At 39.1% G+C, this 25,372-nt stretch overlaps 1 protein-coding gene across 2 annotated transcripts; it reads left to right on the top strand.

The window, feature by feature from the left end:
* The first annotated feature begins 4,030 nt into the window (after window positions 1–4,030).
* Window positions 4,031–25,372, top strand: LOC130883453 (cytochrome P450 2J4-like). 2 transcript variants are annotated; one of them, XM_057783879.1, is made up of 9 exons: window positions 4,031–4,240; window positions 7,737–7,899; window positions 10,300–10,449; window positions 10,840–11,000; window positions 14,343–14,519; window positions 16,858–16,996; window positions 20,392–20,579; window positions 23,295–23,433; window positions 25,194–25,372. In XM_057783879.1, exons 1-9 carry the CDS (start codon window positions 4,031–4,033, stop codon window positions 25,370–25,372), a joined length of 1,506 nt encoding a protein of 501 aa, XP_057639862.1. The 2 variants fall into 2 exon arrangements, with proteins under 2 accessions (XP_057639862.1, XP_057639863.1); XM_057783880.1 differs by lacking the exon at window positions 23,295–23,433 and having other exon boundaries at window positions 25,194–25,301.

Here is a 25,372-nt window from a genome sequence, read left to right on the forward strand (position 1 = left end):
TTTAAGGCCAACATAGGAGAAATCAGACTCAATGCATTTTGATTTCTTAAGAGGCTCATACTTCAGCTGTCTTTAGATTTTGTACTAAATGGGCATTAGGATCTTATCATGGTGGGGAATTTAGCATATGTTCCCCAGATTATCAGTAGATGGATTCTTTTCTAATCTATGGAGACACTCAGGATATCTAGAGAAAAAGAGGTGATGACTAAATGCCAGGTAAATGTGAGACAGATCATCTTTAAGTATTCCAAGATAAAATACAGGTGAGAGTCGTAGTAAGCAGGGAGCTGATAGCCAATCCATGATGCTATGCTTCCAGTTAGTTCCCCCTATTTCATGCAGATATGCAAGCAGGCATGGGAAATGTACTTTCCTAATGTACAGCCCTACTACAAAACAGATAGAGAATGTTTTTTAACCTAATGTAACACTGAGAGTGATAGTTTTATCTGTAAAGATGTTTCATTCTCAGAGAGTTATTTCTAAAAATAGAAAAGGATGTTGCCTGAAGTCCACATTATAAACTTGGCCTTTTGTTCACTTTACTCAGCCTTCATCATGCCATAAAGAGATAAGGATATCTGAGCTTTCTGCTTGTTTATTATATTGGCCACCACTGCATTACATGTAATTGTGTCTAGTCTGTCAAAGATATTTATTTCCACATGTTGTTTTGCATCCCCCACAAAAACTTAATAACAAATGCAGTGACCACTTCAATTTTTGTTTGCATTGAGTACTGATATAAATATATGTGTGTGTTTGTGTGTGTGTGTAATCACATATGTCATATATATGTATATGTATAGGATGCACAATTAAATTACAAACGAACATATTTTTAACATGTGAGTGTTTGAGTTATTTATTATAGACTTGATAAGCTTATACTGTCTTATACATGTAGGCTAAAGCTCTTAAAACTTATTTAAAAAGTATTTTGTTTGTCTATTAAGGGTTTTATAAAAACCTAAAATGTCATTTTTTTATATAAACAACATTCATAAGAATTGAAAAACTACTGTTTCATTAAGCTATAAAATTCAATGTCATGCACATAGATATAAATGAGGACATTCTTCCAAAATAGGTTCTACAAAAAAAAAATATTATTTTTTTTGCTATTTTATTCTTTTTAAATTAAAATTTCCGCCTCCTCCCCATTTCCCATTTCCCTCCCCCTCCTCCCACACATCGCCCCCTCCCCCCACTTCCCTCCCCCTTTCCCCACTCCTCTCCCCCTCCCTCCACTCCATTCCCCCTCCCTCTAGGTACTGAAGAGCAGTTCAAATTCATTGCCCTACGGGTAGTCCAAGGTCCTCCCACTTCTATCTAGGTCCAAGAAGGTGTGCATCCAAACAAGGTAGGCTCCCATAAAGCCAGTTCATGTATTAGGATCGAAACCTAGTGCCATTGTCCTTGGCTTCTCATCTGCCTTCCTTGTCCGCCATGTTCAGAGAGTCTGGTTTCAACCCATGCTTATTCAGTCCCAGTCCAGCTGGCCTTGGTGAGCTCCCAATAGATCAGCCCCACTGTCACAGTGGGTGGGTGCACCCCTCGCGGTCCAGACTTCCTTGCTCATGTTCTCCCTCCTTCTGCTCCTCATTTGGACCTTAAGAGCTCAGTCCGTTGCTCCAAATTGGGTCTCTGTCTCTATCTCGATCCATCGCCAGATAAAGGTTCTAAGGTGATATGCAAGATATTCATCAGTATGGCTATAGGATAGGGTCATTTCAGGTTCCCTTTCCTCAGTTGCCCAAGGTACTAGCTGGGGACATCTCCCTGGACACCTGCGAGCCCTTCTAGAGTCAAGTCTCTTGCCAACCCTAAGATGGCTCCCTTAATTAGGATATATATTTCTCTGCTCCCGTATCCACCCTTCCTATATCCCAACCATCCTATTCCCCCATCCTCCCCTTCTCACGTTTCTCACCCCATTTTCCCTTAGCCCCATGCCACCTCACCCTCAAGTTCCCAGCTTTTGCCCGGCAATCTTGTCTACTTCCCCTATCCAGGCGGATGACTATATGTTTTTCTTTGGTTTCACCTTCTTATTTAGCTTCTCTAGGATCACAAATTATATGCTCAATGTCCTTTATGGCTAGAAACCAATTATGAGTGAGTACATCCCATGTTCATCCTTTTGGGTCTGGGATACCTCACTCAGGATAGTGTTTTCTATTTCCATCCATTTGCATGCAAAATTCACGATGTCATTGTTTTTTTACCGCTGAGTAGTACTCTAATATGTACATATTCCACACTTTCTTCTTCCATTCTTCCATTGAAGGGCATCTACGTTGTTTCCAGGTTCTGGCTATTACAAACAATGCTGCTATGAACATAGTTGAGCATATACTTTTGTTGTATGATAAGGCATCTCTTGGGTATATTCCCAAGAGTGGTATTACTGGATCTTGGGGTAAGTTGATCCCAAATTTCCTGAGAAATCGCCACACTGATTTCCAAAGTGGTTGCACAAGTTTGCATTCCCACCAGCAATGGATGAGTGTGCCCCTTCCTCCACAACCTCTCCAGAAAAGGCTATCATTGGTGTTTTTGATTTTAGCCATTCTGACAGGTGTAAGATGGTATCTCAAAGTTGTTTTAATTTGCATTTCCCTTATCGCTAAGGAGGTTGAGCATGACCTTTAGTATCTTTTGGCAATTTGAATTTCTTCTGTTGAGAATTCTTTGTTCAGTTCAGTGCCCCATTTTTTAATTGGGTTAATTAGCATTTTAAAGTCTAGTTTCTTGAGTTCTTTATATATTTTGGAGATCAGACCTTTGTCTGTTGCAGGGTTGGTGAAGATCTTCTCCCAGTCAGTGGGTTGCCTTTTTGTCTTAGTGACAGTGTCCTTTGCTTTACAGAAGCCTCTCAGTTTCAGGAGGTCCCATTTATTCAATGTTGTCCTTAATGTCTGTGCTGCTGGGGATATACGTAGGAAGTGATCTCCAGAAAAAATTATTAAGGTTATATTGCTATTAAGTCAATAGTCATGGGAAAAATAAGATTCGTATGGCATAAATGCTTTATGTTAATCAAATACCTGTGAAATTTATCCTAAAATCCTTATTAAAATAAATTATTTTCAAAAATAGTCTTAATATATAAATGCAAATGCTAAGGTAGGTTGTTACTGAGCTGTAATATGTGAAGGACAGATTTCTTTTCAAAGATCTTCTTACTTGAAAATGTGGCTTTTCATGATTAGGATTTCGGGATGGAGACAGAATCCCAACAAACACTCACATTCAAAACCTTAGCATTTTAAAGTTCTTATCTCTTTTAATTTAAACCAAAGGGGGAAAAACATTATTTTCAAACCAACCTGTCAATGACTGCTCAACCTGCCTAAATCCTCATCACTGCTCAAGCTAAGTTCTGTGTCTTTAAAAGTCAGGTTTTCTGCTTAATATAGGCGCATACCTTTAAGAGAATAAATTTGCAATTAGCAGTCGCTTAGAGCTAAGAAAATGAAACCAGGTGGTGTAACTTTAAAACTGGTAAATTACAGATCTAAATAAAAGCTACAAAAATCAGATTTTAAGACAAAGAATCCATATTCAGTTACAGCTATGTGCATCTATGGACTGTCTACAGCTACTTGGTTTTTATATCCTATACATAGTTCCAAAGTAGTTTATAAGTAAGTGCAAATTATAATTAACAAATTAAACCCAAATTCTTTTCCATTCCTAGTGTAACTCTCCTTTGAAGGGAAAAGCCACAACTCCAAAGGTCTAACTAGTTAAGTTTGTGACAGGGCAGGGCAGAGAACTCTGATCATTCGGGGTAGGATCTGCTCCAACTTGAAGGAGTAACTAAGACCTCTGCTTAGAGAGGAAAAGGTGGGGCTCTAAGGGCGGGGTGTCTGTGCTCTCTGGCTCCTACAGTCTCTTAGGGAAATGAAGGGGTGTGTACGGAAGTGAAGAGGAATAGATTACCTGAGAGCCTATAAGATTAGCAACCCTGAGCCTCCGCTCAGAATCTCATTCCTCTGAAGAGTCTACTAGGATACCAACCATGCTCTCAGCCATGGGCTCCCATGTGGCCAGCCTCTGGGCATGGCTCCATCTCTGGACTCTGCTGCTGGCTGCTGTTACCTTCTTGTTCCTGGCTGACTACCTCAAAAACCAACGCCCCAAGAACTTTCCTCCTGGACCACGACGTCTGCCCTTTGTGGGCAACATATTCCAGTTGGACATGGGGAAAACACACATAGCAATCCAGCAGGTAGGAATGGAGAATGGTGCTTGATTTTGCCCTGACCTAATCCTGAGCTGATGAATCTGGGACTTCTGAGAACAGGCCATGGGGGCAGGAATGGCTCCAAGGCTCATGCTCACAATTGCTAATCCCAGGCCAAAAAGTTAACTTCTAAACTTGTGCTTTTAAGAAATATGAAGCTCAGTAGGGCAGTGATGGTAGATCTCTGTGAGTTTGATGCCAGCATAGTCTACAGGATGTGCTCCAGGGCAGCCATGGCTATACAGAGAAATCCTGTTTGTAAGAAAAAAAGAGAGGGAGAAGAAAAGAGAGGAAAGGAGGTAGGAAGGGAGAGACAGAGGTAGGGAGTGAGGGAGAAAGAGAGGAAGGTAGAGAGACGGAGGGATGGAAAGAGGAAGAGGGAGAAGGAGGAAGGGAAAATAGAAGAGAAAGATACAAAAATTGGAGAATTTCTTATCTTACTATGACATACTTTCAGGGTGATTCCATTGTAGTTAGAGAACACACTGTATGATTTGGATTCTTTAAATATGTCCAGGTCTGTTTGATGACCTAATAGTAAATTATGATAGAGACAGATATGTCCTGCTACTTTAAGAAGTGTGTGTAAATCCCTGGCCTCAGCTTAGTTTGTTAACATGCTTCTCCAAGAAAAATTAAAAAGTGCTGTGTGTGTGTGTGTGTGTGTGTGTGTGTGTGTGTGTGTTGTACTTCTCTTGACTGGGATTTTGAATAGGTGTTATCTCTCTCATACTGAGCTATAACAAGTGGAGTGGGCTGCTTGCCATGCTGACCGCCTGGATATCTTACACCTGAAATAATCACACAGAAACTGTATTCATTAATACACTGCTTGACCCATTTTTTAAAAATCTCTTATTGGCTAATTCTCACATCTTGATTTAACACATTTCTAATTATCTGTATATCACCATGAGGTCGTGGCTTATCAGGAAAGATTTAGCATGTTTGATCTGGAGGCTCCATGGCGGCTCGCCAACTCTGCTTTCTTTCTCCCAGAATTTAGTTATATCTTCTCCGCCTACCTAAGTTCTGCCCTATCAGGCCAAGGCAGTTTCTTTATTGATTAACCAATGAAACAACACATAAACAGAAGGAACTTCTATACCACTGAGTCTTAGTTTGTCTACATCCTTGTTGACTGCTCACCTACTGATGTTATCAGTTTCTAAGAAAGACTCCTAATTTATAAATTGTTAAGATCACTGTGTTATTTGTTTTATTGACATGTTTATTTATGACAATGAACCTAAGGTTCATAGATTTGGAAATAGATACAGAAAATATCACCAATTTTCTCCCAAATAACACGCATGGTAAGAATCAGAATTCAGATTAAAGCAGGTCAGATACCTCCCAACCCAATGTCTTGAGCCCCAGTAAGTCATCTTTCTTAGAAAAACCCTTTCAAACTTCTTGACTGAAATCAAGGGAGTTCACTTCATTCACACTATATATGTTGTACTAATAACTTAGTTAGGAGACATTTAAGCTCGACTTTTTTAGTTGTTCCAAAAACTTTATGGTTGATATTGAAAGTTAGATATATAAATTTAGTCAATAAATTCTCATACAGCTTTAAAACTCACCCTACACTCATCAATATGAATTTAGCTTTTTCTTAATTTGTACACATCTATTACCGGCAACTATTAAAGGAAAAGGCAAACATTTGTTGCCTTTTCTGGTTTTCTGCCTTACGAACCAGACAAGACAGACTGTGCTACAACCCAAGGAATCTGGATAAAGAACTAAGGAAGTACAGAGTTTATGGCTCAATCTTGTAATATGGGTACAAGATACTGGAATCAGATCAAATCAAAACGTTTGTTTGGACAGGGTCCACAAAGGTCCAAGGTTTTGATATTGATAAGATAGGGCACAAGTCAGTGAAGGTAAGAATAGGGAAGGAGTCCACGGATACCTGGGGGAATTTTACCCTCTTGTTTGGTACTACTGGCAAGACTCAGGATAGCAAAAGCAGAGCTGGCTCAACACGGGACAGATTTGTGAACACGCAGATGGAAGGATATTTGAAAATGATCACATACTCTCACCCACCTTTGCAACATCTTGTGTTTTCCGCATTTCTCTCATTTTTTCCAAGTCCCTCATCTTGACCTCCTAAACTCTGTCACTTACTCACTCATGCATGGTCCCCACTATACCGGCCACTAAACTCCAAGTCTCATAGAGATCCAAAGGTCATATTTCTCTGCAGATGTACATAACATCTGGCAGAGTCCCTCCACTAGGCAAGAGACTTTTCCTAGGCTACATTCCTTCATTAGAAATTTATTTCCTCTTTAGAAAGATGATGAAAATTCTACCTATGGTAGAACAGTTATAAGGAAGGAAGTAAATCATAAAGCATACTGAGTACCCACTCTGTGAGTGCATCTATCTAGGACTGGTGAGTTATTTTCCTGGCTCTCACCATGCATTTGTATCCCCATGCTTTGAACACAGAGTTCATTCATTTCTCAAAAATGCAGTGGATGGCTTGGTACTGGAACTAAACAGAGTATTTCTCACAGTACCACTCTCATCCTTCCCCACAGAACTCATTGAGGGTGGAGTAATTTTTACTCTATCATAGCTGGGAGTCTGAGATTTGGAAGACAGCACCTCCGTCAAGAGCCCAGGTAGTGAACCATAGACTCTACATGATTACATCACTCCAGATCTACAGAGATGTCTCCACTGCTATCCTCAGACCTTTATTGTATAGTTCATATCCAGCAAGGCTTTGTGAAGACACATTCTCCTTTGCCTAAATTGAGGCTGGATATTGTGATTACCAAAGGATTCCATGGTTGCTATAGCAGCCTCATACACATACATCTTAATCTTTTTCTGGACTGATGTCTTCTATTCTCTGTCTCACTGGATGTCAAAATATTTCAGAAGATTATTCTTATCACACTAAGGAACCTCTTCCATATACAGATTCACAAAGTTCCCTTAGTGTTTGTCCCATTCATCATACATGTATATTTCATGTCTAACATATGTTGTTGGGTATGGCCACTTTTTTCTGATAAATCACTTTGATCTCCTAGGAAGCCCATACAATCTGCACCAACATCAAACTTATATGCACACTCCTTGACCTTTGACAGGTCAAATGTGTCACATGTTCTCCTTTTATTAGGTTTCGGGATGCTTCAAATCAGCGATTTTGTTTCTTTGCTGAAATTTATATCCTCATGCCTTCCTTTGGTTGACATGTGGTAGATGCACAGTCAATTCATACAAACATATTAATTAACTTTTATACAGTAAAATTTTTTTCTGATGTGGATTTTAGTTTAGTGCTGCAGAGGAAACCACAACTTTAGAAATATTTCCACAGACAGTGGCACATCTCCTCACTCACAGAAACCTCTCAACATGAGTCCCATTAGCTACACACATGCCTGCCATCCCAGGATACAGAAACACAGCCACACTAAACAATAATTCTTGGTATATTTTTCAGTTTGTGAAGAAATATGGGAACATTCTTAGCCTGGATCTTGGTAATGTAACTTCAGTGGTCGTAACTGGACTCCCCTTAATCAAAAAAGTCTTTACTCACATGGAACAAGACATTTTGAAACGCCCTGTCACTCCTATCCAAGAACGTATCTCTAAGAACAATGGTAAGTTTAATGACCAACACGGAATGTGTATTATAGTGTTTACATAGTGTTAAAAATAAGTGTATCTAACTTTCCAATACTCCCATAAAGCAGTCCCATTATGAATTGCCATGTTTAAAGGAAGAGGGATGCCATATTTTCTGAATTAAAACACCCATCAGAGGACTTAAAGGTGTCATCTCTAATAGACATTAAAAAAAAACCACATATCTTGAAAACAACTATTTCTAAATGTGTTGGCGAGAAGAAACCACATCACCTAGCCACAACTAGCAATGCTGTGTTATTCTTTCCTTTTTCTCATGTCCATGCTCTGCCCTAGGAAAACAGGTGTAAGTCAGCTTTTTCCTGCTGCTGCTCTGCTTGTTTATGGCTTCTTATACTCCATTACTAATGTCATGCACCACAGGTATCTCCAGCCTTCTAGACAGGGTTTGACTAGAATAACATGAATACTCAATATTGTCATTATATCAGGTTGCCTGTTTCAAAATTGAAAGCAGAACTTCAAATGTATTGTTGTATCAAAGTGTCAGTTTAGATATTTCTTAATTACTCCTTGAGGCAACCAATCATTAATTGTACATAATTAACTATGTTGTTCACTATAGGGAGCACATTGCTAGGCATAAGTGATTCATGGTGCATAAAATAGATGAAATCTCCATCTTTACATATCATATACTCCATTAAATGAAAAATGCTAAGTCAATTAGCTAATTAAAATCACACAGGACTACAATGTTCATTGGACAAGACATTTTTTCAGTAGTATCAAAGTTCTACTGTTATTCACGGGAAAATTCTGTAAGTAAGGACACTAACTTAGTAACATTGAAATATAGTCAACAGGATCAGAATACCCAAGAAATAAGAAGGAAGAGCAAGACCTCATAAAACAGAAAGATGTCCTGTGTGTCAAGCATAGTAAGGAAAGGATAACTAAGTAGGTACAAACTGATCACCTTGCCTAGAAAGAGCTGAGAACTTGGTTTGCATCCTAACAGCAAGAGTGATTCTGAGTAGAGATGACCACACACTGCACATTCTGAGGCTCATCTAGGCTCTCAGGTATAAAACAGCTTGAAAATATCATTGTAGGTTAAAAAAGGTGTGGCTTTGAAAATGCAGTCAAAAATGACAGCTGATTAGATCGTGACAGTGACATTGAAGACACATGGACTGAAGTCATTCAAGAGCAAAACCATATGACATAATAACCTGGAGGGCTGGCCAGAGAATGAGTCTCATGCGGGACTTCCACAGGAATGGGTGACACAAAGAGGAAAAATGACAGATGACAAGGTATTTTAATGGTGCTAGCTTCTTTTGGGAGTTTCAGAAATACCAATAATATTAGCTGTCCTGGGTGTGTTGAGTCTCAGTGCTGGTAACTTGCAAAGGCAAGTAGTCATACACATGGTTCTGGAGTGTACACCTGTAACTGTCAGCAGGCGATATTTAAATTGTAGAAATGATAAAATTTCCTAAATATGCAGAAGGCAGAGAGGTAGACTAGATTTGAATAATTCCAGTTTCAAAAGTTGGCAGAAGAAAGAAGCTGGCAAAAGTTGTGGGAAATTTCTGACAAACAATTAGATTGAAACACAGAAATGACAGGATCTCAGGTGCTACTGGCAAAATGTTTCAGGAAGGAAGTATCTGAGTTGCTGAACGAGCAGGCTGATGATGTGAAAAGGGCCACCTGATGATGTGTGGGAACTAGAGAGATGAGGGTTTATGTTTAAAGAGCTGACGATTTCTCTGAAAGTTAAGAAATTGACTTGCACATGACATTGCATGTGCCATGAAATAGGTGGTAGATGCTGAACAGACTGGAATGTTTGTCTCTTGTTCTTTCTCTGTGGAACACTGATGCTTCTTACCACATTGATTAATTTTTTTCATCTTTTAAAGCTTGTGTTGACTAGGAATTCTCTAATAGAGCCTTTCATACCTCTTTATATGTGCCCTGTGTTATCCTTTAGTCCATTCCTGTTATTCAACTTAACACAACTAAGTAGACTTTTGGGTCAGCCTTGGAAACAAGGTCATGTGAATTTTAACACCAAAGGGTCAAAAAATTGTGCTCCCTTAAAAAGTTTGTTTTTTTATATATTCCTCCTTCCTTTGCAGCAGTGGGAATGGACCTGTTGCTGTTTGTTAATAAACATGCAGAGTTCCTTAAAGAGTAGATTACACAATCCATAAGAAATACTAGTGTGTGATGTTGCTGATCACCAGTACATTAGCCATCTTGTTTCTTGCTTTGGCACATTCTCCCTAGACAGTTACAAAAACCCCTTATTGCCCCATCTTTTCCGTTGCACATGTCATCGAGTTCATGAGGACTTTTAGACCAGAATTTCAGTGTCATAATGTTGAATGTCTTCTTTCCAGGAGTGCTCTTCTCCAGTGGCCAGACATGGAAGGAGCAAAGAAGGTTCGCTCTGATGACCCTGAGGAATTTTGGGTTGGGAAAGAAGAGCTTAGAGCAGCGCATACAGGAGGAGGCCAGCCATCTTGTGGAGGTTATAAAAGAGAAGGAAGGTGGGCATTCCACATGGCATGGGTGGAAGACTGTGGCCCTCTCATTCATTGAGCATGTTCTTACTAAATATCTAAGTGCTTGCCCTTGGGCAAATTGAGGATTAGGCAGTGAACATGTAGCCATGACCATGAGCTGGGAGTTGGGCAGGTAAGCACACATATGGTCATTAGACACACTGCTGCACCTAAGGCCTGGCCATCAGTCGGGCTTCCCATGTATTAGCAGAATCCTTGGATCATGTTAGTCCTTATGTAGTATGTTCTGACCAGAGCCTCTTCCATGGATCTCCTCAATGTATGTTCCTCTGTCATATCAAGTTAATTTAGTATAGGAAATAGAAACAAATGAATAACTTTGAAGGACTCTTCCCTCCCTCTCGCCACCTCCAGGACAGCCTTTCAACCCTCACTTCAGTATCAACAATGCAGTTTCTAATATCATTTGCTCCATCACCTTCGGGGAGCGCTTTGAGTACCAAGATAGTCGGTTTCAGGAGATGCTGAGGCTACTGGATGAGGCCATGTGCTTGGAGGCATCAATGATGTGCCAGGTAAGCACTCTATTTGCATGTCTTTCAAGGGTATTGTGAGTAGCATTTTATAGCTAATATGTAACATTTGAAATATTGAGTTTGATCCAAATACCTTTTAAGTCCTCCTCTTGACTTTAATGTTTTTTTGTTAATACAAGAAACAATATATACAAAACACTTCCATCATTTATTTGAACTATTTTGATATTTATATTGGTCTATGGACATGCCTATGGGAATGCTGGTATCTTTTAGAGAATGAAAATCTTATTGTTTACTTGTACTCTCTTTTCCCATGCCACTCTCTTCTTGCCTCAGAGTCACCTTCAGAAGGAACTTTCTAGCACATCTCCTTGTATTGAGATTCTTGTTTGTACACTGTTACTTGTCATCTCCACACTAGAAGTACACTGCATGAATTGTTTTTGGTTTATCTATAGTTAGATAAATGAATTATACCTAGGTTCAGGGTGTTATGAATAAAAGTTTCATATCCGTGTCCATGTGAAACAATCATTTGTCTATTTTTGCCTATGGACATAGAAGAGAACTAAAAATGCACTGTCCCATTCCTATTAACATGAAGCAATCAGTTCAATGGTAGGAAATATAAACTTATGGGGTTCAAATGTCACCCCCAACTTTGTCCCATTTTCCATTTCTACTCCTTATAGCCACTCAATTACTCTCCACATCTGTCAGTCACATCCATGAATATGGAAAACAGTTGTATGGTGAAATTAACCACAAGGGCCGGATTTTTTCTGAATGTGTTTCCTTCTGCTTAGCCTGATGCAGTAGTCCCTCCCTACCACAGTGTGTGTATATTGGAGAATGTGTGTGTACATATTGGAGAATGCTTGTGTGTGTTTTTAAAACATTTTCACAGCGTTGTAATTAGTGTGTGCACATGCACACGTATACATTTGTTACATGTGTGAGTGCACACAAGTCAGAGAAAAACTTTCAGGAATAGGTGCATCTCCTTCTATCATGTGTGCATCAGGAATATAAAAGAGGGTGATTGTGTATAACTTTTTATTTCCAATTGTTATGATTTATTAACCATTGCCCTCATGCAATGTCATTATCACTTCTGACTCTTTGGATGTAGTATCTGTTTTACCTGAAATCAGAATAGCCATATCAGCTTGGTTCATTTCTGTTTGCTTTATAAATTGCTTTCCTTTCTCTGGTTCTTAATTTGTGGCTATCTGTACCATTAAGATTTGTTTCACAGGGACAACCAAACTTTGGTCTAGGATTTTAATTGGTCAGCTAGTCTGTGTCTCTTTCTGGCTTGATAGAGCCAATTATATTTAACATGATTATTGAACCATACAAACTATTGTGATTTTGTTGTTTTCCTTCTTGGCTAGTTTATTTATACTTTACTTTCTCCCCTATTAGTACCGAGGATTGCTTGTTTTCTGTGTTAGACACGATGGATGTTTCCCTAGCTCTCATCTGCTCAACCATACTTCTCATGAAATTTATTTTTTTCTGTGTTCTCATAATTGGGATTCTTTTATTCTGTGTATAATACTCCTTTAAAATTCTTCAGTCTTGTTGGATTAGTGTTCCTGAAATGCTTTGATTTGCACTCTTCCTGAAATATCCTTGTTTCTCTGTTAATTTTAAAAGATACCAATTCTGGCAATAGAGTTCAGAGTTGATATTTACTTACTTTCAGAGCACAAACTGTGTTATTTAATGCTTTGTTGGCTTGGGGATTGATGATGAGCAATTTGATACTCTTATTTTCATGACTTTGTATGTGAGTTAATGTTTTCCTTACAGGTTTTTTTTCGTTTGTTTGTTTTTCACATCTTTAATATATCACTAAGGCACTCTCCTCTGGTCTGTTTATTTTGAGGGTCTAAAAACCAGTACGGTGAGTAAAGAAAGTTAGGGTAGTTCAGACTCACTTCTAGGTGTGAGTATCAAAAGGAAAAAGATCTTAGAAGGGAGCAAAATATGACTGAGTGATAATAAACATTCTTGGAATGACTAATTGCATCAGGCACACCTGTAAAAGTTCACTGATTTTTTTTTCACCATGATCTTCTACATATAAAATGATGCAATATGCTGTCTGCAAGCAAGCACAGAGATGTCTAAGCAAAGATAGAGAGTAGTCCATCAGACGTCTGTGGCATGCTTTCAGTATCTCATATTGTTCAGTTCTTGGATACAGGGAGACCCCATTAGCACACTGTGTATTATCAACACTATTTTCAGCAATATTAGCATTGTTAATATCATTATTATAAATGCTATAATTCATTATATGTAGGAGGCAACAGAGGTAAGAAAAATCACACTCATGTGTGTCTTATTTTCTGTCTTGTTGATTTTACATTGTGTTAAGATGTGGGATTCCCCTCTGTGTACTGTGAATACCATTGGTGAATAAAGAAACGGGCTTGAACTGCTAGAGTAGAACTTAGGTAGGCAGAGAAAACTAAGCTTAATGCTGGGAGAAAGAAGGACAGAGTTGGAGAGAAGCCTTGTAGCCCAGGTGAACCGATCAGGACTTTACCTGGAAGCCACTGCCAAGGGTTGATACACAGATTAATAGAAATGAGTTAAATTTATGCATAAGAGTTAGCCAATAAGTAGGTAGAGCTAATAACCGAGCAGTGATTTAAATAATATAGTTTCTGTGTGATTATGAGAGGGCTGATAAGCCGGGAAAAGTGGCCTCTCTTCAACAGTGTTATGCTATCTGTTCACTACAAATTTTATTGAAGCATCACTCACCATTACCTTTACTTCAGCAAAGAATAAAATCTTACCCTATGGGAATTAAATCACAGTGAGAACACCAGAATGTACAGTTACCTGCACAATACATGTTACTGGTAATTTCCCAAACGGAAAATAGGTCATGACAGAGAATTAGGAAGGTGAATAAACATCTGTCACTTTAAGAATACTCACGTAAGACTTGAGCAGTGCCTTCATGAAGTAAAGACCGGGTTATAAGAATTTCCAGAGCATTTTTAGGCATAATGAATAGCACCTACCAGGGCCTAACACAGAAATGCCTTCAGTGTGATCACAGAGGCTGCTGTGTATGTAGTACCTAGAGAAACTGGGACAATGATGATCTGGAGGGAGGTTCCATCTCTGTAGGGCTTACAGGTAAATAGTACTATCTCTGACTTGAGTCTATGAACAATCTCTGAATATTGAAAGTCATCAGAGTATAAATGTTTTGGAGGTAGGTGAGAGGGAAGAGAAAAGCTGACCCCACAATTTCACAGTAAGAAACAAAGGGAAACACAAGACTATATCTTTAAACATTGTAAAGTGGCACCATGGTATCCAATTGACTGTTTTATTTTTCTCAATCAGATCTACAATATTTTCCCATGGATAATGAAATATCTTCCTGGATCTCACCAAACAGTTTTCAGAAACTGGGAAAAACTGAAATTGTTTGTTTCTTCTATGATTGACAATCACAGGAAAGATTGGGATCCTGATGATCCAAGAGATTTCATTGATGCTTTCCTCACAGAAATGACAAAGGTGGGAAAAGATGCCTCTGTCTCTTCTTAAAGACAATGTAGTTTTTTAATAGTTTTTAAGAGATCATGTAACAGGCTACCAAAATGTTAGTGCTTTAACATAACACAGCTTTATTCTCTTATCATTCTCATGATCTTTTCTTCCTGTTGGCCACATCAGGGTCTATATGACCCTGTCTTTCCAAGCTCCTAGGGCTGACAGGATTTTGTTTGTTTGATTGATTGATTGATTGATTGATTGATTGATTGATTGATTGATTTTCAAGAAAAGTATTCTTGGTGTAGCCATAACAGTCCTGAATCTCGATCTGTATGTAGATCAGGCTGGCTTTAACCTCACAGAGATCCATTTGCCTCTTCCTCTTGAGTTCTGGGATTAAAGATGAGCACCACCACACCAGGCTATGAGGGCAATGAGATCTTTTGCTGTAGTTTCGTCTTCTGTCTTCAATCCCCAAACTGTAGCATCTCTTTTCCTCTGATCTATTTGATTGTGATCCCCAAGCACCTTCTTATAAGGATAATTCAAGATAACTGTCCCTTCTCATATTAATCAAATCTACAAAGCATATTATAGGTTATCAAATAGCATGTGAAGGTTCCAAAAATGAAAATATAGACATCTTTGTAGGTCAATGTTTCACATACCTAGTGTGAGTAAAAATTAGTAGTAATATTAAATCTGGAACATTATTAGAAATAAAGGGTTTCCTACCTGTAAATGGCAGATACTTCCCTTTCATGCCCTTCCTTGTCTTTTATCCTTTGTTTACCCTTTATTTATGAAGAAACTGAATACAAAATGAAATTAGCAATTAAACATTAGAGCTCTGTTTTTAATGAGTTTGTCAAAGGCCAATTATTCACTCCCTCTCAGCCCCAACTTCAAGACACAGGCAAAGTTCAACTGAATGTTAGAAATAACTTGTAAGGTCTGGGTGTGGCAACTGCCTTCCCATGATGTCTTTTAAACACTGTCCAACCATACCCAAGCAGACAGAAAACAGCTGGATGAACATATTTAATACTTTTGCATCTTGTTTCAATAACAAGCAGAAACAATTTAAGAGGCTGGAGGTTTATTTTGTCACATATTTTCAAGGGGTGTTGGTCCATCATGGAAGAGTACAAACGGGAATAGGAGCTGGTGGAGCCTGTTTGCATAATGGAAGATCAGAGAAAAGAATATAGCCGAGAACCAGGGCTTTGATACCACCACAGGGATCCCACTTCCTACGATTGAATTCCTCCAGCTGAGAAGCACCTGCCAAGGTTCCAGAACATCCTAAAATTGTTCCAGCAACATTTAAAACTTGAGCCGATATGAACTAGTTTAAAATCAAACTATATCACTATTTTTAATGCTCTGACCTCAATAGACTCCTGATAAATACACATCACTGGATCCTTCTTATGAGATTTGACTCATTAGATTACGGATTCCTTCTCTGCTCAGGGGCCCAATAGTAAAATTTTTCACTTGTTATAACACATTTCATCTTCCTGGTATAGTATCAATTAAAGCAACATTTTATTCCAAGAAAAAAGGGCAAATTATTGACTTTATATTGCAGGTGTGAGCCTATCAACATTATGAGCAGTATAAAGAATGATTCTACAGGAAGTTAGTAAAGATAAAATTATATACCAAAGAATAATTAATGGAATCAGCAAGATTTTTCCTGTTAAAGATTAAAGGGAAGATCAAAGAATCAATAAACACAGAAAATGCACTTGATTCCTTCTGAGATCTCAAAAATGTTTGCACTGTACTTGATATGTGCCTGTGGTATCTCCTACAGCTGATATGGCTTGTTCAAATATGTATATTGTTCTCTTTTTTATAAACAGATAAATGTGATGTGAACCTCTTAGGTCAGAGAGTGATTTATAGATGTGGCTGATACTGAAAGCAAATATGTGTGTGTGTGAGCATGTGTGTGTGTGTGTGTTTATCCTGTTCTGTGACCATCTTACTAAATCTTTCCCAAAAACGTAGTCAGAAGAAAATAGTTATTTTGCTATTCATCCACCTGAGTACCAGAAACTTTTGATTAGCCTCCAGAACTTGGAACAGGAAATGTTTTCTGAGATCACAGTACTATCATTTCTAATGAGTCTTATTGAACTCATACCCCAGGGTGACAAAGACCTTGTGTGCCAGTGTCACTCTCCTTGCCCTAGGGACATGATATTGCTCTTGATAAAGCTGTTTGCTCAGGAGGTCAAGGGAAAATCACTTTAAATGCCTGCTTCATATGTGTTCCCTAGCATCAGAAAGCAGGTGTAGAGATAATCATGAATCTTCTGATTAAACAAATGCACACTATCTTTTCCAGTACCCAGAGAAGACTACAAGTTTCAATGAAGAAAATCTTATCTGGACAACTCTGGACCTCTTCCTTGCTGGAACAGAGACAACATCCACAACCCTGCGCTGGGCTCTGCTCTACATGGCTCTCTACCCAGATGTCCAAGGTGAACATGTGGTGACCTCACTGGACAGAGCAGAATTCTGGAAGCCATGGCTTAAATGGCACCAGAAGAAAACAAGTTGGAGTGGGAACAATGGCCATAGCTGTGATGCAATGTGCCCTGGGTAATGGGCAAGTCCTCTCCATGTTCTCTCAGGACTGAGATAGGTCCCAAGTGTGAAGATGTTTATAAAGTGCATCCGTTCAAGTCCCTCTTCCATTGTCAGTAGGCCTTCCCATTTTCCCCTAAATTCTGTCCAAACTCTGTTCTGGTGATGTCACCTTTCTGACTTTTCAGCCTAAACCACACCCACCCTGGGAGGTGCCCTTCTTACACACTATGTCCACTTCTGGCCCTGTCCTTATTCTTCTAATTCTTGCCTGTAAGACATGATATCAAGTGTTCTATCATAGTTTTTACCTATTCTAGAAGAATCTTCTCAGGTACTACCTCCTGAAGTAATTTCAAATCACTTCATGAGTTTGATAACTGGAGAATTACTGTTGTTTTCCTCTAGAAATGATCAGATACTCTTCCATGTCTCTGCTGGAGGCATTGTTCCTTTCTCCAGTGACTGGCATTCATCAGGGAGAGTGGTCCATGCTATTATGTGTATTCCTTTAGAGTCTAGAAAAGTTTAATGATTTGAGGATAGGTACATTTTTCCTTTCATAGAACACAGTTTTTTTTCTTGTTTGTTTTGTTTTTTTCAATTTGTGGGTAACAGTTTATTCATGAGGTATAAAATCAATTTAGTAGATAGTGGCCAACTTCTTCTGCCTTAAGATGAAATGTAGATGGAGAAAATCAGAGTGTTTCACATAAGGTAAAGAAATATTTGTTTAAAGAACTACGTGTGTGTGTGTGCGTGTATACATGCATTGTGGAAGCCATAGCACAGCTGCAAACAGCTGCTACTATCATTCCTCAGAAACCATCCACTTTTTGAGACAGAGTCTCTTAGACACCTGGAACTATTCAAATAGCCTATACTGCCTAGCCACTAATTCACAGGGATCTGTCTGCCACCACCTCACTAGTGCCCTGGGTTTTGAAGTCCATGTCACCATACCCAGTTTTTTTATATGAATTATAAGACTCAGGTCCTCTTGCTTACATGGCAATCACTTTACTCCTTGAACTATCTTCAGTCCCCAAATGTTTTTTTTATTTAAATCAAAATGCATATGTGTACCTCTATTTATACATATGTGTCTTGAGTTTCAATGAAAATATGTATGTGCCTGGAGAATAATCATTTTAAGTTTTAAAGTTACTGACTTAGAATACATACTTGACCTTTCAAATAACAGCTTCAAAATATCACAAAATAGCAATGGATTTAAATTAAAATTGTACAAGTTGTTTTTGAAATATGCATAATAGTCAAGAGACAGGACTAGCTAGACTGTTCCCTAACCATAAATAGATGCATGAGTTACAGCAGCTCTTCTGCTTGGAGAAAAGAAGCTGTCATGGTACCAAGTCATGCATGAACTATCAGGACGTTGTGCTAAGTTACATAACCAATCAAAAAATTACATGACTGTCCTATCCAACTCAAATTAAATAGGTCTAATAGTTAAATCTCTACACAAACATGGCTGAATAGAAGATGGGAGAAACAGAAATTGTTTAATGTCCCAGAATTTCGGTTTTACAAGATGGAAAAGGTTCTGGCCATTGATTGTACGACAATATGAACACACTTAATACTATTAAAATGTAGAATTAAAAATTGCTAACAACAGTTATGATTCATGACACACAACATTAGTCAAATATTTCAGAGTCTAAGGCAGGACTGTTACAAATTTGAGGTATTTGGTGGCTACATATGAAAAACATACTCCCAAAGCTGTTATTGTGACAAGTTTTCTGCTAAATGTATTTTATTTCCAATTAGTTTTTAGAGACAGTAATGCAAGTAATACACATGTATTTCTCCCTCAGTAGAAATCTCTAAAACGGACCTTGTCTTGGGTTTGTTGTTACAAACTCCCTTCAAATTGTTGTTGAGCTAAAACTAGAGTGAGACTCAGCTCTCCCTAAGTGGGTCCTCCTGAGGACTTTTTTCCCCTGGATGGAAAATTAAGAAGGAAAGAAGCAGATGCTGTCTTAAGGGGACTTGTTCCAAAGATAAAACTCAAGTTTATTTGCAATTTTCGTTTTGCTTTATTTTGGGTTTTTCAAGACAGGGTTTCTCTGTGTAATCTAGGTTATCCTGGAATTTATTCAGTAAACTAAGCTCTCCTTGAACTCAGAAATCTGTCTGTCTCTACCTTCCTAGGCCTGGAATTTAGGGCATGAGTCACCATGACTGGCTGTCTGTATTTTACTTGGCAGAACTTAGTCACCGTCATTGACTGACAAAGGAAGCCAGGAGACAAAGGTTTTAGTTGGATAACTTGTTAATCTCTGTGAGCATATTGGAAAAGAGCTAGCAACCATTATCATTTGTTATTATGAGTCTATTTGTTCATGTATATTTAAAGACATCCTTATGATAAGGCTCAGTTATTCTCATTAATTAGATATGGAAACTGAAATCTAAAAGATTTCATAAGCAGAGCTGTGCAGCAACTTCTTGCTATTCACTGCCCATGCTCACGTATCTCCTTGAGAAATGAGAGCCTACAGATATGCTGTGGTCTGATGTTCACGTGTTCTTTATGAATCTACTTGTTGCACTTAATTACCAGTTGCATGGTGTTTGGAGGTGATTGATCCTAAGAAGGGAATAACCGCCTTTAAAAGAAGTAGCAGAGAAGCCAGAGAGACAGCATGAGAGGTAAAGGATCTTGCTACTTCACCATTGTCATGAGTGAGGTTCCAAAACTCACATAGTAGGAGAAAAGAAACAACTCCCCCAGATGTCCTCTGACCTCCACTCTTGTGCGATGTGACACACTCCCCTGACAGAAATATACTGTCCTAAAAAGTATTATCTCTTTATAAAGAAGTATTAGAGAGCCTTATTTCTCCCTTTGAGATGAGAACCCAGTGAAGCTTTCTAATCTATGAGACAGAAAATTGTTCCTACCACATAAGAAACATCTTGGTGCCCTGCACTTAGCATCCTCAGGCTCTAGGACTATGAAACATGAATGTAAATTGTTTATAATGCTCTTTGGGAAAGGAACTTACTCATACTAGACTAGGTACTGCACTACAGTTAGCCATGCTGATCACTGATATTCAGTTTGGGAAAGTTAGGATTATGTTGAGGGCTCACAGAAAAAATCACTGAATTGTTGATGTGTCCTTTAAATCAATCTTTTAAAAGGGTAATGAAATGTCTTTACAGCTAGAACACCGGATGAAATAAAGACAACTTCTATATTGTTATGAGGAATAACTAAATTTGAAAATTAATAAGATCTCCTGCTTTCTTTCAGAAAAAGTACAGTCTGAGATTGACAGGGTGATTGGCCAGATGAGACAAGTAAGCCTGGCCGACCGAGAGTCCATGCCCTACACCAATGCTGTCATCCATGAGGCACAGAGAATGGGAAACATTGTCCCCTTCAATGTTCCCAGGGAAGTGTCGAAGGACACCAGTTTGAATGGATTCCACTTGCCAAAGGTAACTATGTGTTCCCAGTCTCAGATATCTATTTTTGACATCATCTTAAGAACCTATCATACAGTGACATATATTCCTTCATCAAGAGATCATTTAAGTTGGGCAGAAAGATAGTATGCTAAAGTACTAGTTTTTCTCCATGCATCTAAACAAATATCTATATATACAGTGGGGAAAGAAGACTTTTTGCCCAAGTTTAGGCCAAGCCTGGCTTTTTTTGCTAAAGGCATTCTAGCAATGACCCTCACTAATGTGGTCTGTTGTAAAATGAGTGGTGGGCGGCGGGAAAAGAAAAACGCCACCCAGCTCCTGGCCACCTAGCTATCTTGTACCCCAAAATAACAACACACAAATTGTATTCATTTAAACACTGCCTGGTCCATTAGTTCTAGCCTCTTATTGGCTAACTCTCACATATTGATTCAACCTATTTCTAATAATCTGTATCACCACTTGACTGTAGCTTACCGGGATGAGTCTAACCAGTGCCCGTCTCGGAGAGAAGAGCCATGGCGTCTGCCTGACTCTGCTTTCTTTCTCCCAGCATTCTGTTCAGTCTACTCCACCTATCTAAATTCTGCCTTATTAAAAAGCCAAGGCAGTTTCTTTATTTGACCAATAAAAGCAACACATAGAGAGAAGACCCTGTAGCATGAATGGGGGCCTGCTTGTTGTTGGGGTTTTTGTCCTGCCTGGTACCCCACAACTGTTTAGCCCCAAAGAAAATCACACATAGGTCTCCATATATTATAAGCTGATTGGCCCATTAGCTCTAGCCTCTCACTGTCTAACTCTAACATCTTGATTAACCCATTTTTCTAATCTATGTTAGCCATGTGGCTCAGTACATTTTTCAGTGGGACAGATCACATCCTGCTGCTTCGGTGGTCTGGGCAGGAATGGGAGGAATCAACTTCCTCCTTCCCAGAATTCTCCTGTTCTCATTACATCATTTCTATTTCCTATCTGGTTTTCTCGCCTATATTTCCTGCCTGGCCAATCAGTGTTTATTTATAACATGATTGACAGAATACAGACAATTCTCCCGCACCAAGACCATCCTCCACCAGTGGGCTAACAACAGCCAGCAGTTCTCTGTGAGATGATACCTGAGAGAGAAGCTCTCAAAACCAAGGGACTGTAGGCATGAACTAGAAAATGCTGCTACACAGTCCTTGAAGTACTGAGTTAAAAATATGAACGAAACTTGAGGCCCCTGTACCACCATTATAGTAAGACTGTTGTTTCTAAATCAATGAACCACAGGCTTATAACTTACATACAAACGTCTGTCTCATGAAGGAAACCTTTCCAAAAATTCAGTATTTGAAAGGGACAGAGTTCTAATAGCTACTAAGTGATATTTGTGTGTTATTGACTATAATCTTCAAAAAGTATTATCAACTTTTCAGAATAACTCTCCATCACATTTTTGAGATTAGAAAGTTGAGACCTTTGGAAATTAGGTTTGTATAAAAATCTCTCTACTATTAAAGAGAGTGGGGAATCCAGGAGCAAACATGTCCTGATAATTCTAATCAACATATGCTTTCTCCATGGGACTTGTAGTATTTTGATATCAAAAGGATCTCCTCTGATGTCTCTCCATGAATCCTTGTAAAATATCCTCTCTTTAGAGAAGGAATCCCCATTATATCTCCCAGTGCTTTCACGATCTCTGCACAGAGTTTCCTGAATCTTATACGCTGCATGCCCCCAAACAGTTATAGTTTCTTCTCTTTTTCTTTTCACAATGGATTATCAGATCACAAAATTTTCTTGACTGTGACAAAATACACAAAATTTTGGTTCAGCATGACAAGAAAAGGTGAAAGGGCCAATCAGATCACATCATGGGGCTAGAAACCAGAGTGAAAGCCTACGAGAAGTTTTTCACCCCAATTTCCACCTTTTTTATTCCATCCAGGTTGTCAGCTGGTTGGGAGAGAGCTACCCACAGTCAGGGAAATTCTGCTACCATTTCTCGATTAACTCTGGAAATGTGTTCATCCTAGCATAAGATGATGAAAACATACTACAGAGTGTGTAATAATATCATGGGAGGTGACACAGTGATCACATTCATGGCACACCTGTTAGCTGTGCAGCAGATGTGGGACTCAGATAGCAAGAGGCCTCTTGGAATCAGGAATGGACTTGACAAAGTCTAGAGAGATAGAAAGGATAGGTAAAGTCCCTGATGGGATATACGATTCAATGTGAGGTAAAGGCACACTCTTGAGAGTGTGCATGGTGCCAAGGATCTCAGTGAACTGAGATTGCTTTTTCTGCTTTCTTGATGTGCTCCTAACCCTTATGACTGGGTTCAGAATCCGCCACAGTGAGGGCTAAAAATGGAAAAGCAGAGATGGAAGGCTCATCATTTCCCTTCATATACCTGCCTAGGTCCTTGAGGTAGGAGGAGGCTTATTTGGTCTTTATTCTTGCCTGCCTCTTTATTCCCCTTTGGATGCTAACATGTCTCTCCATAAACCTGTACAGACTCTTCCTATAAACTTGTGTCCAGCATTAAAGAGCAACCTAATGGACTAGAATATCCCAAGTAGGTACTCACAGTCAATGCAAAGTTATCTAGACAAAGAAGAAGGTACTAAGTGGGGAGAGTCATGCATGAGAGCTCAAGAAGTATCTACCTTTACCTCCTTGCAGGTCTGTTCTATATATAAAGCCTTGACTCTTTGCTACCATTTCTAGGGCACCATACTAATAACCAACCTGACTGCACTACACAGTGACCCCAAAGAGTGGGCCACCCCGGAATCCTTCAATCCAGAGCACTTTTTGGAGAATGGACAGTTTAAGAAGAGAGAATCCTTTCTGCCTTTCTCAATGGGTGAGTTGTGATGAGAGGACAGAGTTCAGAGCTCCACCCAGCAGTTCTCTCCTCTCATTGCATAATCCTAAGCTTCAATGAAAACTTCTCCAGATGGCCCAATTCCCTGGCCTTGGCACTACTTAAGACCCACCTTATTTTTCACTCTGCCTTGAATTACCTGGGTATTTTAGCTTGCCTCAGTTTTTTTTCTCAAAACACTAAGAATGGAGACCTATATATATATAGATTCTTCACTAAGGTGGACATGTGAAAACTTTATAAGAATTTCAGATTTCCAAGTTATGATAAGGGATACACTCTTAGAGGAAATGGACTTGATTTGAAATGCAAAGGTGAGGAGAAATGTGTCCTGGGAAAACTAGAGAGATCCTGTCCCAGATGGAATAGTTAACAGCTATATAAACAGGGGTGTAGCTTAGAAAAAGTATACTTTCTAGAATATTCAAGACCCTAGACTCAGAAGTTCTAGGAAGAGAAAGAAACTCAACAAGTGAGGAGGGGAAGGCAAGGAAAGAGAAAAGGATAGGAAATGAAAGGAAAAGAGGAAATAAAGAAAAACAATCAGACTTTGTACACAGCATGTGCTACTAGTATTAGTGTGATTCACAGTGACTCAGAGTGCAAAGATGGCCTTGACAAGTTGGAGAGTGGAAAAAAATTGAAAATCAATGCCAACCCAAAAAAGAATTTGCCCATAACCAGTCTGTACATCTCAGTAAACTTCTACTTAGTTAGCATAGCTATCCTGAGGCTTTGGATTTTGCTTTGGAATTTACAGTATTACTCTTTTCCTTTTTTTTTCACTTAACATGTATTATTTAGAAATAAAGGAAACTATTAACAAATTACTTGACGTACCTGACATGGTAGCTCAGCTGGTAAATTGCTTGTCTTATGAGCATAATGTCCCTGATTTGATCGCCAGAAGCCTCACAGAAAGCTGAGTATGTCAGCATATGCTTGTACTCTTTCTGCTCGATGGTCAGAGACAAGAGAACCTTGGCACTTACTGGGCAGTCAGCTTAGCCTGATTGGCAGGGATACTGTCTCCAAAATAAATACATACATAAATACATATATGAATTAAATAAAGTGGATGGCACTTGGGGATAAACGCCCATAGCTGACCACTAACTTCTATACACATGTGCACACATGTGTACACACAAATAGGCACACATATGCACAAGCACATCTACTTGAATGTGGGATTAAAGATGCATTAGAGACTGTGTAGATATTTGCAGTGCTGTTGGGATACATGGTGAGAATGCTCACTGAGGGAGAGAACAGTGGCATGCTAGGGTTGCCCTGGGCCATCTAAGAAGAATGGTGAGAACCCAGAAATTCACTAGAGAGACTGACATGTAAATACATGTGTCTATACACACAATTTGAATAATAAACTCAGCTCATTGTTTATGGTGTGAAGTGACCTAGAGAATGGCTTCCAGAGTTGTGACAATGCCTCTTGTCTAAGTCTTTCCTTAACATTAGTCAATGCAAGGAACCAGGACACCTGGGAAAATGGCAAGATTAAAATACAAGTCTGGGACATATTGTTGGGTCATTCAAGATCGGGAAATGCCACCTTGAATGGGGCTCTAATGGCCAAATCAGGAAGGTGTTAGACATAATCAGATGGACACAAAACTGATGGGCAGCTCAATAGTTACTGTAGGAAGTTGTGGACATCAGTCCCTCCATGCACTAAAATCAGCTGAGAAAATGACTGATCTTTTGTTTTGGTCCCACAGGAAAGCGAGCTTGCCTGGGAGAACAATTGGCCAGGTCTGAGCTGTTCATTTTCTTCACTACTCTTTTGCAAAACTTTACCTTCAAGCCCCCAATCAATGAGAAGCTGAGCTTGAAGTTCAGAAATGGCCTCACACTCACTCCAGTCAGTCACCGCCTCTGTGCTGTCCCCAGATTGTGA

This window comes from Chionomys nivalis, chromosome 11, assembly GCF_950005125.1.
Source record: "Chionomys nivalis chromosome 11, mChiNiv1.1, whole genome shotgun sequence".
Classification (NCBI taxonomy): domain Eukaryota; kingdom Metazoa; phylum Chordata; class Mammalia; order Rodentia; family Cricetidae; genus Chionomys; species Chionomys nivalis.